Below are 17,811 nucleotides of genomic sequence, written 5' to 3'. Positions count from 1 at the left end.
ATGCCGTCAGCACGGCTTGGATGTTCCGACCTGTAGCGACGTGCAATCGTGGCTGCCAGGAGGGAAGGCACTATGTTATCACGTTGTGAACGCACACAGTGCTATCGCATCTCCACAGGCCTGAGGGAAAATACTTAAAATATTCCTGATTTAGCTTCAGATTTGCTATGAGAGAGTTAAAATAGAATACGTATGAAATTTAAGGGCTGAGTAGTCCAAAGACGTGACTTAAAAGTTTTCTTACATGCTTCAAATCATGCTTGAATTGATGTTGCTTCTAAGCATAAAGTTAATTTTTGTTTTGTTGTCTCTACATAAACTGGAATTAAAAAGACTTTTTTTTTTTTTTTTTAAAGGAAGAAAGGCACAACCACATCATCTACAGATGGTGCACCGGGCCAGGCCAATTTAACAGTGCAGGTAATTTTCCCACACCAGCCAGAAGGTTCCTGTGGCTCGAAATCAGAGCATTGCTTAAAAGCAGTCTGGGAAAGAAGCAAAAGGGATCGGAGATTCTGATCAGTGGTTCTTAACTGTTTGGGGTCACAGGCCCCTTTGAGAAACCGATAAAGGCTCTGGACCCCTTCCCTGGAAACGTGCAGGACACGAAGACCCTCAGAACCCTGTTTGCAAGGCCTGGGTGCTCATAGGGCACCGGGCACCTGGTCTCGAAAAGTCCAGGTGCTGGAAGGGAGGCTGAGCTCCTGACTGCAAAACTAACTCCCACTCGTGACCACGGGAAGCAGTCTCCTGGCCAGGCTCCGTGGAAGGCTGAGTTTTAGGTACGTCCTCCAGTTCCCTTTAGCAGCGTGGACCCAGATGCCTGAACAGGCTGCGTGTTCAGGGGGACAAGTGGCTTTAGCAACAGACAGACAGGAGCACAGAACATCTGGCTGAGCCCGCCTGGGTCTGTGGCTGAAAGCGGTGCCCGCCACCCCTTGCCCACCAGAACAGGCCAGGACCCAGGGCGTTCGGCTCTCCCGCTGCATCTCCGCCCACTGCCCACAGGAATAATTTAACAAAACTAGGACACCGCGTGATGCCGTAATTACCCCGCTCAAGTTGTCTCCCCGATAAAATGACGGTATTAGTTCTGCCATCCGCTGCCAGGCCTCGGGAGAAGAAATGAGAAAGGACAGGGTATCTCCAGGCTAAAAGTTTTATAAATAAGGCTGCTCGGTGGGGGTGGGGAGCTCCACAAATCTGTGCCTTGGCTGGACCAGGGGCTGGGGACATGCTGCCCCCTGAAACTCCCACGACTCGAACATTGTTTTCTCCAGATTTTTCTCCCCCAATTAAAAGTCGACATACTGATAAAAAAGTTGGCCAAATAATGTGAGTCTCCATTAATTTGCCGTATGTCTCTCCTGTGGTCTGGAAACATGCTAATGAGGACTCATGGATTTCACCTCTGCTGGAGGAGGGCACTGATGCCCGTCGCATTAGCCACCAGACGCTCCGTGCCCCTTGATACCGCACCTCAGACCCCGGGTAATTACAGGTCCTTTCGGAAGAGTCCAAGGCCTTTAAATTCAGCGATGCAGGTGGAGGACAACCCTTTGAGCCGGTGACGGACAGCAGCGCGGCCTTCATGAGCTGGTGTGATGAATGTAGGAGCCAGGGTGTTTTCCGGTCGGCTGTCACATTGGGCGGTGATTAACTGTTGACAGGTCTGCCCTGCTCCCAGACTCCAGGTTCCCTATGGACAGGCCTGGCCTTCTGAGGTTTCATCCTCAGATTGTAGCTGATATCAGCAGGGTCTCAGGGGTGCTTGTTGGGTAACTGGGGGGCGAGAAGTCCCCGCACTGACACCAGGGCCTTGGGACTGAATGGTGGCCCCTTCCCTTATTCTCAGGGCTTGGTATCGCGTTTTGCCCACACCGAGCCCTTCTTGGGCCCTCCAGCAAGAACGTGGCACTCTGGCTACCCACCTTTAGTTCCCTTAACACCAAAGGGTGTGGCTGGAGGCCCCTCCTGGCCAGCTTCCTAAGGAGGTGGTCAGAGTGGGGGGTAAAGAGCAATCAGGCCCCCTGCGGCCCCTACCTGCGTCCTAGCTGTGGCCCTGGGACAGTCACTACAGAGCAGCCCCATGAGGCGGTACTGTGTGGGGCAGGTACTTACCTGTAAGGCAGGTACTCTGGTCACCAAGGGCACCCAATGGTTGGGATTCTGGCTCCCACCTCAGCGTCTATGAAACCACACTTCCTGCAGGTGCGTGAGCCCACCTTCTTTCCCCCACACTGTGAGAAAAGCTCAGCAGACCACGTGTAAAGACAGATGGGGGTCTCCTAGTTAGGAAGTGCTGGGGCTGGGATCTGAGCCCAGCTTCTCCTTGGACTGTAAACCCCCTAGCCTAGTGAGCATCTCCCCTTACCGTCTGTCTCACCCTCCCTGTCTCCTGCACAAACATGTGCACACACACACACGCACATCCATGCAAATACATGCACACATGTGCTCATGGGCACACAGATGCGCTCATGGGCACACACACACACTCACAGACACACAGAGACAGGCACACACATCCATGCAAATATAAACACATGCGCCCATGGGCACATACACACCCACACCCACACACATCCATGCAAATTCAAGCACACATGCGCCCGTGGGCACACACACACAGACATACACACGCACACACACACACACAGACACACACAGACATGCACACACATCCATGCAAATTCAAGCACACATGCGCCCATGGGCACACATACACAGACACACACACACAGACACACACGCGCACACACAGACATGAAAATACAAGCACACATGCGCCCATGGGCACACACACACAGACACACACACACACACACATACACACGCACACACACACACAGACACACACAGACATGCACACACATCCATGCAAATTCAAGCACACATGCGCCCATGGGCACACATACACAGACACACACACACAGACACACACGCGCACACACAGACATGAAAATACAAGCACACATGCGCCCATGGGCACACACACACAGACACACACACACACACACATACACACGCACACACACACACAGACACACACAGACATGCACACACATCCATGCAAATTCAAGCACACATGCGCCCATGGGCACACATACACAGACACACACACACAGACACACACGCGCACACACAGACATGAAAATACAAGCACACATGCGCCCATGGGCACACACACACAGACACACACACACACACACATACACACGCACACACACACACAGACACACACAGACATGCACACACATCCATGCAAATTCAAGCACGCATGCGCCCATGGGCACACACACACAGACACACACACACAGACACACACGCACACACACACACAGACACACACAGACATGCACACACATCCATGCAAATTCAAGCACACATGCGCCCATGGGCACACATACACAGACACACACACACAGACACACACGCACACACACACACAGACACACACAGACATGCACACATCCATGCAAATTCAAGCACACATGCGCCCATGGGCACACATACACAGACACACACACACAGACACACATGCGCACACACAGACATGAAAATACAAGCACACGTGTGCCCATGGGCATACACACAGACAGACACACACACATGCACACACATCCATGCAAATGCATGCACACACGTGCCCATGGGCATACACAGATACACACACAGACACACACACACATAGACACACACACACACGCACGCACACACAGTAATCTCCAGCACCCAGGCTGTTCGAGATTCACTCCTTAATGGATCATAGGATCTTCGGCAGGAAATCACGTTAATACCCGTATTTTTCATTTACATAGCACTTCACATTTTTTAGAAATGGTCTCACTTATATGAACTCCTTTAATGATCCCAGGATTGACTTAAAAATAGCAGCAAGTAACAGGTATCTAACTCGAAATACACAGTGTGTTTACTCTTAGCTTTTGATCCCCACTTAACAAAAGATATAAGCCAGCAGGGCTTCTAGACTAGAGAAGTCCACTCTGGATTGTCCTCACTGAGCTAGAGGGTGGGAACACAAGCTTTTCCTCCAGAGGCTCATCAAAGAATACTGAACGCCCCCAAGGACCCAGGGACGGAGGGGATGCGGGTGGAGATGCAGAAGGACTCAGAGTTATTCCAAAGTTCATTTCCAGGAGGCACGGGACTCAACGCGGTTCTTCCACGTGGGGTCCGACTTTAGGCATCGGTTCGGGGTGGGGGGATAAGCTCTACATCTCAGTGTCAGGAATGATTCTCTCAGGACTTTTCAAATTGGCTACACCACCAGCTAGAAACCCAGACACTGTCCTCAAATACAGCTAGAATCTTCTGTGCCTCTTTCTGAGCCCATGTGACACTTTGGGTCCAGACGATATATTGTTTGCTGTAAGAACATGGTTTCCCAGGAACATCATTCTAGAAAGGGCAACGGACTAAGAAAGGCCAGACCCCCAAGCCAGGTACCCTATGACCTGCCCCCAGGGGTCCTTCGTACAAAGCTGCAACTCTCCTCTTCCACCTGGTGCATCAGCCAAGCATCGGAGCAAGGCCCGGGGTGGGGCAAGGGGTGGCATGTCAGGAGCAGGAGGAAGGTCCCTGCCCCCGACACCCTCTCCACATACAAGCCGCAGCGAGACAGCCTGGAGCCAGGTGGTGGACTGAGCCCAGGCAGGGGTGCAGGGGACAGCTGGGGCTAAGGACCAGCAGGGAAGCCCGGATGCTGTTCTGTGCCCTGCTGAGTGACAGTCCTGCCCGTGGAGACACCCGGGCCTGGGGTCTAGCTCAGGTGGTTCACCTGAGGTCCCTGAATATCAAATCAATGCGTCTCATGATGGACTAACTGCAAAGACCACCCACGGGGCATCTTCTGGGGCCCGTGGCCAGTGCCGGGGGTTCCCAGGAACAGAAAGCATCACAGGGTCCTCCGTGGGTGGCTTGGTTATTATTACCTGCCCCCCCTCATCAAAGGAAACAAATGGGCAGAAGGAAGAGAAGCCATCGTGCACCTTCCTGCCCCCCCCGCCCCCTTCTTGCGATGGTAAAGAAAGAAACTTGGGGCTAACCCTGAGCCGCAATGGTATTTTTCACCCACCCAGTCCATGCAGCACTAGGAGCACCCCCCTTGCCCCAGGGGCCTCTCAGTACACCAAGTGCCCACATCTGACAACGGATTTGCAGATTTTCCTGGCTCTCTAATGGGGGTGCTGTAGGGGGGGAAGCTTGACCCTGCGAACCACCCCCAGGGCCCATACCTATATTTCATCCCGCGCTGTTTCACGCTGGCATCACTGGTGCATGGGAGGCTCTGCGTGGACAGGTGTCCCAGGCTCCGGGCCACCATGGCCACGGCGCGGAAGCGGCCATGGGAGCCCAGGCTGGGGCTGCTGGCTGCCGGCCGGCCCAGACGCTCCTCAGGGCCCCGGCCCTTGAGGCTGTGCTCCGAGCACACGAAGGACACCTGCATGCCGAGGCCGGGTGCCCAGCTCCTGGCTGCGTCCCCCTCCTTCCAGGCCTCTAGAAGCCCTCCTTCTCCCAGGATGAGACTTTATCCCAGAAAGCCAGGAAGCGGTGAGGCGTTCCTTCAGGAGCGAGGATTTCCCAAAGCAACAATAGAAAAATCCTGTGCGGTGTCCGAGGGAAGGGAATCAAATGTCCAGAATCCAGCTAGAAAAGACCTCATCAGAGGGAACTCGGGAATCCAGGTGCGGAGGGGGGAGCCACTTCCTCTCCCTTCACATCTTTCTCTGGCTCCGCAGGTCCTTCCCCTGCCCTCACCTTGGTCTGGCTCAGGCTGCCCTGGCCTCCAGCCCCGCAGCCTCGGGCAGGGCTGGGCTGCCAGTTACTCCCGACCTCCGCGTGACATCGCCGTCCTCCGAGGGAGAAGGGAGGCCGCCTCCCTTCAGGGTGGCAGCCTGGGGGCTGAGCAGGCTGCTGCCGGGGGGTTTGGGGAGCAGCTGCTTTTCCAGGCTTCCCAGAGCCCAGATCCTGGCTCTGCACACCACGCGTTGTTGGCGCTCCCACCAAGTAAATTAGGTGACCGGTGAGAAGCACAGGAGGCATCTAACGATTCATTATTAATGACACGGGCTGCACAGCCGCCTGTCCTGGCCGCTCCCCGGGAGGCCGACAGCCGGGACTCAGACAGGCAGGGGCTGCCGCCAGGGAGGACCGCTGAGCTTGCAGGCGGCCGGCCGCAGCCCACTCTAGCCGCTTGGGGTTTGCATCCAGGAAAGTGGGGCTTCCACTAGGGTTTAAGCGCAAGGAGAAGCTGAATTAACAGAAATGTGGAGGAAAGACCCCTCTGTCTAGATGATAGAATGCAGACAACCCGAGCAGAGAAATCTGGGGGTCTTGGACCAGAGACCTGAGAAGTGCTGGCCCTCCACAGTCATTAGCTCACAACAGACACTCAGTAAATACTTCTGGAATAAATGCGTGAATGAATGAATGAAGAGAGACACCGCTCCCTGTTACCCCATCCTCCTTTACTACACTCCTGGGTTCAGGATGAAGCTGGGAGCAAGGCTGTCCTCCTGGAACAAAGCTCACAGGGTGTCCTCAAACCCCAGGGGATGCCTCCAGTGGCAGGAGGGGCTGGCTTTGCCCTCTGACCCTGAGCATGGCACCCTAGCCCTGCAAGGTGAGCCCTGGCCAAAGCCGCTCTTTGGGTTCTTTCTTGCCATGTGGGAGGAGCAGAGAAAGAGAGGAAGAGAGCAGGTGGCTGGGGTCTCATTCAGGCTCTGCTGCTAATTTGCTGTGTGATCATAGGCAGGGGACTTGCCCTCTCTGGGCGTCCACTGACAAAATAAGGGGCGTGGTCTGAGAAGATGCTCTCTCTCCCAGCTTCGACCCACAGGGCCCTTCCACACCAGCTGTCTGTCCACCCTCCTCTCTGACAGCACCCAGAGAAGAATCCACCCAAAGATGTTCATGATGGGGGCGCGCCTGGGTGGCTCAGTCATTAAGCATCTGACTTCGGCTCAGGTCATGATCCCAGGGTGCTAGGATCGAGCCCCACATTGGGCTCCCTGCTCGGCAGGAAGCCTTCTTCTCCCTCTCACACTCGCCTTACTTGTGTTCCCTTTCTTGCTATCTCTGTCAAATAAATAAATAAAATCTTAAAAAAAAAAAAAAGATGTTTGTGATGGATGGTGACTGAACTTGCCCTGCCTTTTTGACACAGATATTAAGAATGAAATCTTGTTCCTGTCCTAGCCTCCCTGCTCCTGAGCTGGGCAGCCTAGGGCAAGTGACTTTCTCTCCGAGCCTCAGTGTTCTCCGTGTCCGACGCAGATCACAGAGGATGGTCAGATCTCAAATAACATGTACTCCCATGATCCTGCAGCATGAAGGAACGGCTTTTGGAGGTGGGAGTTGGTATAGGCCCACATGGGAGACTCTACCCCCACCTTTTGACTGGTAACTGTACCCCTTTTGTCCTCCCCAGGCCTGACACAGCAGCAGGAGAGACCCCCTGAGGATGATACCTGGACCCAGGGACAGAGCTGGGGCCTTTGCTGAGGCAGCCCTGGCAGGTCACTGACACCACCTTCAGATGCCAGTGGGGGCCCCTGAGGACCCAGAAGTCCAGCTCTGCCTGCTCTATTTACCTGCCCACATAAGCCACGGGCCTTCCTGGCCCTCCCTGACCCTCTTGAGTGGCAGGGGCTGGGAAGATGGAAAGGGAGCCTGCAGTCTTGACCCTACTCAGTGGCTGAGCCCTTCCCCAGGTTGGGCCCTGGCCTTTAGAAGCCCATAGGCCTGCCAAAGAGGCTGCAGAGGGAGAAGACTGCCTCCACTCCTTCCAGGGCTCTTCAACTTATGGTCTAGGGCAAGGTTATCAACTACCTGACCCGGTTGTCGGGAGAACTTGTTACAAATGCAGATTCCTGGGTCTCACGCTGACCTACTGAATCAGCAGCTCCGGGCCTGGGCCTGGGAAGCTGTGTTTTTTATCAAGAGCTTCTAGTGGTGCTGTGCACCTGCTCTAGGGGATGTGGAAATCTCCTACTTTGGTCTTCCTTATATAGTTCATTTCTCTGTGCTCTGGCAAAGTATCAGATCTGCCATCTTACTACTCCTCAGGGGTTCCTCAGGTGGTGTGCTTTAAGCAGCTCCAGGTTAAGTGAGATTCACAAAGACTTAGTCACCAGTGTGTCAAGTATCATCTGCCGCACCATACAACCCAGCAATTCCACTCCTAGGTATGTGCCCAGAGAACCGAAAACATATGCCCACACAAAACACTTGAACACAAATGTCCATAGCAGCATTACTGATCATAGCCCCAAAGTGGAAACAACCAAATTGCCCATCCATTGATGAATGGATAAGCAAAATATGGCCCATTTATACAACAGAATGTTATTTAGCCATATGAAGGAATGAGGCACCGACACACGCTCCAGCATGGATGAACCTTGAAAATGTTATGCTAGGTGAGACAAGCCAGTCACAAAAGGCCACATGTCATATGATTCCGTTTACATGAAATGTTCAAAATAGGTAAATCCATTTAGACAGGAAGTAGCTTCATGGTTGCCAGGGGTTGGGGGGAGTAGTGAATTTGGGGAGTGATAACTCAGGTGGGTATAGGGTTTCTTTCTGGAGAGATTAAAATGTTCTAAAATTGTGGTGATTTTTCTACAATTCTTTGAATATACCAAAATCATTGAATTGTACACTTTAAACCTATATGGTACATGAATTCTTTCTCAATAAAGCTGTTCTCAAAAGAAAACATCACCTGCCTCAAAAGCCTCTGGGCCTTCCTCTTGCTGTTTCCTGTGGGAGCACCCTTCCTGTTTCTTTGCCTTGGAAACCCTCCTCGTCCTCTGATATCACCTCAGATAATACACGCAGCATGAAGCCAGTCCCCCAAGCACTGGTCACCTTTCCCTCCTCCAGATGCCACCAGCTACGCTCTACCCAGCGATACACCAGGGTGCTGGGAACCACTTGCTGGTTCCTCTCGGCAAGAAGCACCCCTTCCAGACGTAGGTAGGACGGAGCAGGGTCTTACACTAGAACCCCAGCCCTCACTCCATTCCACTGTCATGTATCATGGAAACAATGGAAGTGAATGTTTGACCTCAGAACTCCCCGGGGAAATCCAGGACAAAGAGAAGCTGTTCTCAGCAGAGAACTGTCATGTGGAGAAGATGGGCAGGTGGGCGTTTAAAGGCTGGCCAGAGTCTATAACTTTTCACTTGCCTTAAACAGGGGTCATGACTTGCAATACTCTTAGGAGGTCATGAGAATTAGACAAGAGTGGAGGGGCTCCTGGGTGGCACAGCGGTTAAGCGTCTGCCTTTGGCTCAGGGCGTGGTCCCAGCGTTATGGGATCGAGCCCCACATCAGGCTCCTCCGCTATGAGCCTGCATCTTCCTCTCCCACTCCCCCTGCTTGTGTTCCCTCTCTTGCTGGCTGTCTCTCTCTCTCTGTCAAATAAATAAAAATAAAATCTTAAAAAAAAAAACAAAGACAAGAGTGGAAACCTGGAAGCTTAAACGCTTGACCAGAACTTGCCATGATGTAAAGTCATCCTGAAAGGGCCGCTCTTTTGGAACGTGTCTAGGTGAGGAGGGTGAATTCCAGGCCTGCACTGGTCAACTTGACAATGCGCTTTGAGCAGAAGCATCGCGTGTGGCTGGTGGATTTTGACACATAACAGTTTTTTTGGGTTCTTTTTCTCTCTCCCTCTCCCTCTGCCCCTCCCGCTCATGCTCACTTGCTCTCTAAAATAAAACAAGTAAAAAAAATCTTTAAAAAAAAAAAAGAGTGAGGGTGAGCGGCTGTACCCTGTGGAGGCTGGGGTGCCTCCCCGTACCAGCAGGGCTGCCCTGACCGTGCCCAATGGAGCATGTTTTGCACCCAAAGGAGACTTCCTGCCCAAGGAGAGCTGGGTAGATGCTGGAGTGTTGGGGGCTTCTCCAGCAGATGGGAGGTCCTGCCCCTGAAGTTTCTAAGCAAAGAGTGGCAGACTGGTGGCCTTCCTGGAGGAGGTGTCGCCTGGTAGGTAAGAGCTGAAGACACCCTGGGGGCATCCTTCAGGACCTCACACCCCAGTCACGTCCAGCGCTACCGGCCCTAGAAGGGGAAAAAGGCTAACTGGCTGCCAACCCACTCCTTGCACGTCTTAGTTGATGCCCGGTGCAGAGCAGCTGTGCTGTGCCCTGAGTGTTTCTGCCTCCTTTGGGAGCACCTCTGAGGCACCAACAGTGGCCACCGCACTAACACTGAAGTGACACTTCTTGTGCAGCTGAGTCCCCACCACGGTCTGCTCACACAGGAGGGAACTGAGGCACAGAGAGGTCGAGCAAGGAAGGCTGACTCTGGGTCTGCCCTCGTTCATAGAGGTGGCAGGCTGGGGGGTGAGCTGTGTCGGGGCCCCCTCCCACGGAGGAGCTCCTTCTCTCAGACCCCCGGACTAAAGGGTGTGAGGCCTGGGGGTCCATCCCGGGGGAACTCCGTGGTGCTCTCTGTGGATTCAATGGGGCTGTGCTGACCCCTGCCTTTCCAGGTGCACAACGCAGAACCAACCCCCCTGGTCCCCATCCTTGCCCAATGAGAAGAGCCTCTTGGCTCTTGCCCCAATCTCAGGGTGGAGGCCGGGGGATCCGTGCTGTGAACAGACATGCCCCTGATTCCCGAGGCCAGGCCGACCGGGGAAACACCGGTTACAGAGAGCTCACTAGCAGACCTGTCAGGATCGCTGCAGCCCCTCCTACTCCATGAGGACGGGGCTGCTCTGCTGACACCGTGGTCCTGGTCAGTCCTCCATGGAGACCCACGAGACACCCCATGCCTGCCGTCCTCCCAGCCCCCGTTCATTTCAAGGCAGCTCCTCCCGAATGACTGGCTGGTCTTGCCACCTCCGTCCCTGTCTCCCCTCCCTTCCTTCCACATCTGCTCCTTGTCCACACGGGACGTGGGCTACGCCTCCCAGTGAACTGCTTCCAAGACCACGCTTCTCTCCCACCAGTGGCCGCGCCTGGAGCTCTGAGCTATGTCACGGTCTTACACAGCCCTCAGGACAATTCCGTGAGGAAGTGCCTACAGTCTCCGCTGTCCGGATAGGAAACAGACACAGAGAGGCCAGGTGACTCACCCAAGGTCACACAGGTGCTGCAGGGAGCCGGAATTCCTGCCAGGGCACTCACCCTCACGCAGGTAGCTCCAGGAGTGCAGCTAGCCCTTGGCACCAGTTGTGGGTGGAAACCGTCCCCAAAAAGACACGCTGAGGTCCCGACTCCGCTGTGACTGCAAACTTATTTGGAAGGAAGGTCTTTGTAGATGTAGTCAGGTTAAGATGAGGTCATCCTGGAGTAGAGAGCCCTAACTCTGACGACTGGCGTCCTTATCAGGAGAGAGATCTGGGGAAGATCTGGGCACAGACAGACAGGCGCAGAGGGACAGTAGCCACGTGGAGCCCAGGCAGAGACAGCAGGGGCACGTCTGTGAGCCAGGGGATGCCAGGGCTGGCAGGCGGCCCACAGAAGCTGGATGAGACAGGGAGGGAGCGCTCTTCCCCTAGAGCTCTCCAGGGATCGGGGCCCTGTCCACACCTGGACTTCAGACTTTTGGCCTCCAGAGCCATGAGAGAGCCCGTGTCTGCTGTTTTAAGCCCCCAGGTGTGGTACTTTGTGTGGCAGCTGCAAGAAAGCCATACATGACCTTTCACAAGGTGGCCTCATCCCCGCTTAGCCTCCGAGACTGGTCCACACACTGTCCCTCTCTGGTCTCTGCTCTTTCTTTCCTGCCTCTTCTCCTGCCCACCTGTCCTCGGAGACACACCTGTCCTGCCCACCGGTCCTCAGAGACACACCTGTCCTACTCACCTGTTCTCGGAGACACACCTATCCTCCCTACTTGTCCTCAGAGACACATTTGTCCTCCCTACCTGTCCTCAGAGACACACCTGTCCTCCTGTCTACCTATCCTCCTGCGCACCTGTCCTCTGAGACACACCTGGATTCTCAGCTCTTCCAGGAAGCCCTGACGGCCCAGCTGCAAGCGATCTCCTGTGAATAACTGAGCAGCTAGGTAGAGTCTATGCCGTGAACCTGACCACAGACCAAATACTGCCTGGGGGTCGTGCTGGCTCATGGTAAGAGCCGATGGTCTAGGGTCAGAACTCTCAGGCACGTAGGCCGGCTCCCCCCAACAGGAGTTGACGACCCAGCCTCCCTGCCCAGGGCCCCCCATCCTGGGCTGCATTAGAGGTGCAGACACTGCCTCCAGTCCTGTTGTCAAGGAAGCACCAAGGACAAGACACATTTTACAGGAGAATATTCTGGAAAGGGGGTTAGGGTCAAGACCATTCAATACCATCCAGCCCCTACCTATAGAGGCTTGAGATGTTCTCGGTGCTGGGAACAAAGGCTCTGCTCTTAGGGGCTGCAGGTAAGAGGGCCAACAGGGGGTGTGAGGATGACAGTGGGACAGGACAGTGGGCTTGAGGATGCTCTGGGGGGTCTTTACTAGACTGGGTGCTCAGGAAAGTCTCTCCGAGGACCAAGATGTGATAGACAGGAGGGAGCCAGCCACGAGAAAGTCTGGGGGACGAGAACGTGCAAGGGCGTGAGGAGGGAATGAGCTTGGCACCTTCGAGATCCAGAAGGAAGGAGCCTCCTGAATAGGAGGGAGAGGGGTCTAAGCTGAAATCAGAGCAGGCTAGGACCACACAGGCCTTGAGGGGATTTGGGGTCCGTTTCTGGTGCCGTGGGGGGGGCAGGGAGGACTGAACTGAACCAAGGTCTGGGTCCAGCTGGTGCCACGCGGGCCCAGGCCTCCAGCCAGCCCATGGCCAAAGCTGCTGCCACCTCGGAGGCCACATCTCTGGACCCCCCCCATCACTACCACCAGGTGGGTGCGGGGAGGGGAGCTTACACAGGCACTGTGAGGATTTAAAAATTCAATGCGTTTTTTGTCTTTTTTTAACCACAGGAGTTGAGGAAAGTGAAGAAGTGAAGGAAGGTAAGATGACAGCTTCTCCCCCAGCTGTGAGCTCAGTCCAGCTGATAAAGTGCCCAGGCCTGGGGCACAGCTGTCCCCTTGCTCCACCGAGCAGGCGCTTATCTGGAGACATTATCTTTTTTACATTAATATTTAAGACCGAGTTTAATGGAGTCGCAGCCCTGCTGCTGGCGGGGACAGGGACTGTGGAGCGGCATTTATCTGGGATCTTTAATAACCGTGGGCATTAGTTGCAGAGGCCCCTGTTTTCCCGATAACCGCAAACCCCCTGGAGGCAGCAAGATGAAATCTGCCAGATATAGAAGGGGCCACGCGGGTGTGACAACCTTTGGCCCATCAAATGCAAAAGGCGGCGTGGTTTTCTGTTCCCCTCTGCTCCTTGGGAAGCAGGTTTTCTCTGGGTACTTAGTCCCCTGGCTAGTTCCCCATGTTTCAGGTGTGGCCCAGATTTTCCTTGGGGTGTCAGGCAAATAAGAGATTTGTCCTCATCTCTCCCCACCCCATGGTAGCTTCCTGGGGCTCCCAGAACAGAACACCACAGACTGGGGGGCTTCAAAGACCAGAAGCTGATTTTCTCCCAGTTCTGGAGGCCAGAAGTCTGAGACCTAGGTGTGGGTAGGGCCGTCTCCCTCCGGATGCTCCACGGGACACCCCCCACCCCGCCTCTTCTAGGTCCTGGTGGCTGCAGGTGTCCCCAGCCTTGTGGCCACATCCATTCTCTGCCTCCCCCATCACGTGGCCTCTTCCCTGTGTGTCGTCCTATGGCCTTCTTACAAGGGCGCCAGTCATCAGAGTTAGGGCCCACCCTACTCCGGGAGGGCTTCACCTTAACTGATTCCATCCGCAATGGCCCTATTTCCAAACAAGGCCACATTCTGAGGTTCAGCGTGGACATGAAATTTTGAGGACACGACTCACCCCAGTGCACCTGCCATCATGGACTATATCCACACGGAGGGGGCTGGGGTCTTCCCGGGGGAGGAGGATGAGCTCCAGCTGCTTCGCCTCATCCTATTGGCCTCCACCTGCCTCGCTCCAGCCCAGCCACGCCGGCCGGATGTTCCTGTCTCCTTGGCCTGGAAGGTTCTACCCGCATCTTCAAATGTCTCCGTTTCAGATGGTTTGGGTCTCTGCTGGGCCTGGCCTGTCTTACCCCCTTAGGTGGTTACTTGCTTTTTCTCTGCTTCCCTGCGCGAGGATGTCCCATCCACGAGGGTGGGGACCCTGTCCATCTTGTTTGCATGGAATCTGGAGCCAACAGACCCCCCTCTTTTTTTTTTCTTCAAGATTTTATTTATTTGAGAGAGAGACAGAGAGCAAGCGAGTGAGGGGAGGGGCAGAGGGAGAAGCAGACTCCCTGCTGAGTAGGGAGACCAACAAGGGACCCGATCCCAGGACCCCGGGGATCACGACCAAGCCGAAGGCAGACGCTCAACCGTCTGAGCCACCCAGGTGCCCCTGGGGCCAACAGACCCTGCTGAATTAATGACGATTATCAATGACCAGTGCCCCCCTCCCCACACCAGTCTCCTGTCCCCCTTGAGAAATTTCCATTAGAATTAGGAGCTCTTGCGCCAAACTAGCTGATACTTTGTCTCTCCCTTACAGCTGGATTTAGAATACAAAACCTTAAGAATTCTGCCATCTAATGGACTCACAGCAGAAGTGTTTTGTTTCTCTAAGCGGCAACCACATGTTCAAACAACGGGCCACAGGTCCAGACACATTGTCCACAGGAGCCAATGTTAAAGCAATAGGGCAGGTCTCCGCTCTCCTCTCCAGAGAGCAGCCAGACAGCCGCCAGGGCTGTGTTAGATGGAAGCCATATCAAATATGGGACACCCAATTAAATCTGAACTTCAGACGAACAATGTTTTAGTATAAGTATGACCCAAATATCGTGTGGGAGAGACTTATACTAAATAAAAAAAGTTTATTTGAAATTCAATTTTAACAAAGGAACGAAGCCGTATGCCTGCAATTTATAAATGCAAACACCAGCTCTGGGGCTCTCTGGCCACTCTCTGAGGCTCTCACCGGAGAAAGTGGGCCGACCGGAGTGCTGCCCCAGATGCTGACTTCAAAGACGAGCCAGCTAAACACGATGTCCTTCTGAAGTTCCAAGGAGAGTGAGCCCTACATGCCTATCACCTGGAGAACACAGGGGACGCCGGAGCCACGGCCTTTGCTGTGGACACAAGCGCAGGGCTGACAGCCACTTCAGAGGCTGCCTGTGGAAAACTGCTCCCCGTGAGGACGGTGCGTCCAGCTTAGGGTCCGACAAGAGGGGAGCACATCTTTGCCCCCAGGACCCAGCCCGGGGTTTCTGGTGCCAGGACGATCTTACTGTTAGAGGGGACGAACAGAGAGGCATTTTCTTTAATTCCTGTCTAGCCGGCCCCTAATCATTCGTTTGCCCCAGTGACAGCGCGAGAGGGCAAATGAAACCACGTGTTTAACCCCTGCTGCAGTGTTTTCAAGAAACCAAGTTCTTTTCCCGTGGAGCTCGAGTCAAAGTGGTCACAGTGTTTATCTTGGAGGCCAGGACTATGGTGTGAACAGACTCTGATTTTCTTTCACACGTGTCTACGTGGTCGGACCTCTTAAACACACACCATTTACCCCAATGTCTGATCACGTCACTCCCCGCGTTCCCGGGCGGCAGCGCCCCTGCAGCACCTGGCTTGTCCAGAGCGCCTCCCGCCCGGCCCCAGCCCGGCCCTTACCGGTACTTCATGCCTGTGCGCCGGGCGGTGCAGCCGTCCAGGGAGAGGCCGTGCATGCGGAGGAAGCTCTCCGTGTTCCTGGCCTGCGCGGCCGCCCGCACCTCCCGCAGCCGCTGCAGCTCCAGCACGTCGGTCTGGCGGACGGGGTGCAGGGCCCAGTCCGAGTGACACCTGCTGCTTACGCTCCGCAGGCTCTCGCTGTAGGTCATGGACAGCATGGTCCCACCCGGCCTGGGAGCTGCCGCTGTCCGGACGGGAAACGCCGAGTGGCGATGAGTTAGAGAGGGTGCCGCTGCCCCCCACCGGTGGCTGGCTGGATGCTGTGCCCGGGACAGGGCTGCTGCAGACACATCCTCCAGCCAGAGCGGCCACAGCGGGTCTCGGCGCCTGCGGCCGGGTCCCGAAATGAAAGCGCCTCCTGGCACCGGGTTCTCAGGCCTCGAAGCTGCTCGGTGGGGAATCCGGCTAAGCCACGTCTCCGCCCTCACAGCCCCGAGACAAGCGCAGGCCAAGCTGCATTCCGGGCACGAGAACTCAAAGGGGCTACAAACGAAAACGGGGGCAGGAGAGCATGCAGAGAGCCCGGCCCTCCCACCGAAGGCCCCGCGTCACAGTGCTCCCTGGCGGTGTTCCCAGGGTCAAACCAGGGGCGGGCTGTCTTCCGGAAGGAGGACGAGCACACGCCTGTCACGGAAGCAAACTCTAGGGTGAGGACGCCCGAGGAAGGTCCTGTTGGTGTGTTCACAAGACTTACAAAGAGCGACGCCATCCACACACACGTTCTCTGCCCGTAGAAGGCGCCACGGCACCGGCAGAGTCTCTGGGCTCTGTCGCCCTGATCGAGTGTGTCACAGTCCACACATTGTGCCACAGAACGACTGAACGGGAGGCATGTAAGGGCGGGGGTGATGAGAGGGACAGAGGTTTCAGGCAGATCGGGAGACTGCCAAGCAGAAATGTGAGGAGCCACTGCTCATTGTCCTCCTAAGTGAGGTGTCCGTCAACGGGGAACCTGGTTACAGAAAGGAGAGCCCATCCCTAGAATGGAAATTCGTGCAGCCTTCAGGGAGGCTTCTCTGCATGGACTGATATGTGACGAATCCTAAGAGATAGTAGTAAAGAAAAAAAAACCAAACAAGGCAAGAGGAAGACGTGTGTGCACAGAATGCTACCATCTGTGTTAACACACGTATGCAAGTGAACCAAGGAGGGAAGTGTGGCCGCGTATCCACAGCTTGCAGTATCTTCGGGCGGCAAGGACACGGTCACAGGGGTCGGGGTGCTCTGTAATCGGGGCACTCCCCCCTGCACCTGACCACAGCCCTCTACCCTGCTTCAGAGGCCGCGGGGCGGCCCCAGCATCACCCCGAGGACAGAAGGTGGGCTGGCAGCTGCTATTTTAGTGCCAGAGCAGGATCCTGGAGCCCCGTGCTGGCAGTTGGAGGCACCAGCATGGTCCCCACCTCTGCCACAAGGGGTGGCAAGTTCAATGACCCCTGGGAGGGGCCGGGAAAGCTGTCCCGAAGCTGAGGCAGCTGCAGAGGCCACTGCTCTGTCCCTGAGGGCAGAGGTGGTGCCCTGGGCTGGCCCCCTCCCTGGGTGAGCTCTCCCCCACCCTGACCCTGACGCTTCATAGTTCCCTTTCCTGCTGCAGTTTTTCTCCCCGCAGTTTTTCCTCACTTGACCTGCTAGAGTCTTCTCTACTTGTCTCATTTGTGGCATCTGGTCCCCTGAAGGTCAGGCCCAGGAGGGTGAGGACCTTTCCGTCTGCTTTTACCCCTGAGGCTCAGTGCCCGCCACAGAGACCGGCCTTCCCCAGCAGTGTCCATAGCACCTCCCTGACTCAGGCCTGAGGCTCTGAGCAGGGTGCCTTCTCCTGGGAGGGTGGGATGGGGTCCTGTGGGGCCAGTACTCCCTTTCACCATGGCTCAGATCCACAGGGAGGGGCCCTGCACAGCCCAGGGCCTCTGGTGTCCCCAGGGGTTTGGACTAAGGTCTCTGATGGATGCTACAGCAGATAGAGATGTCCCTGACGTGAAAGTTCCCATGTTCCAGGAGAAGCACTCTGGAGGTGGTGGAGGGGCCCAGGGCTCCAGGATGG

The 17,811-nt window shown here is 55.3% G+C and overlaps 1 protein-coding gene across 13 annotated transcripts in view; it reads right to left on the bottom strand.

Moving 5' to 3' along the window:
• KCNAB2 (potassium voltage-gated channel subfamily A regulatory beta subunit 2) overlaps positions 1-17,811 on the bottom strand; it is an 87,159-nt gene that overhangs the window by 28,085 nt on the left and 41,263 nt on the right. For 2 of the 13 annotated variants that reach the window (XR_004628682.1, XR_004628681.1), the window contains exon 1: positions 1,053-15,704. The exons of 9 other annotated variants lie outside the window; for them this stretch is intronic. Coding sequence is in view for 2 of the 4 variants with exons in the window: in XM_034671122.1 (XP_034527013.1) it covers positions 15,711-15,928 (218 nt within the window). In the remaining 2 variants the exon portion in view is untranslated. 2 more of the 13 variants (XM_034671122.1, XM_034671132.1) reach the window with 2 other exon arrangements.

The sequence above is a fragment of the Ailuropoda melanoleuca genome, chromosome 11 (assembly GCF_002007445.2).
Source record: "Ailuropoda melanoleuca isolate Jingjing chromosome 11, ASM200744v2, whole genome shotgun sequence".
In the NCBI taxonomy this organism is placed as follows: Eukaryota; Metazoa; Chordata; class Mammalia; order Carnivora; family Ursidae; genus Ailuropoda; species Ailuropoda melanoleuca.
This window is presented reverse-complemented; position numbering and strand designations above follow the sequence as displayed.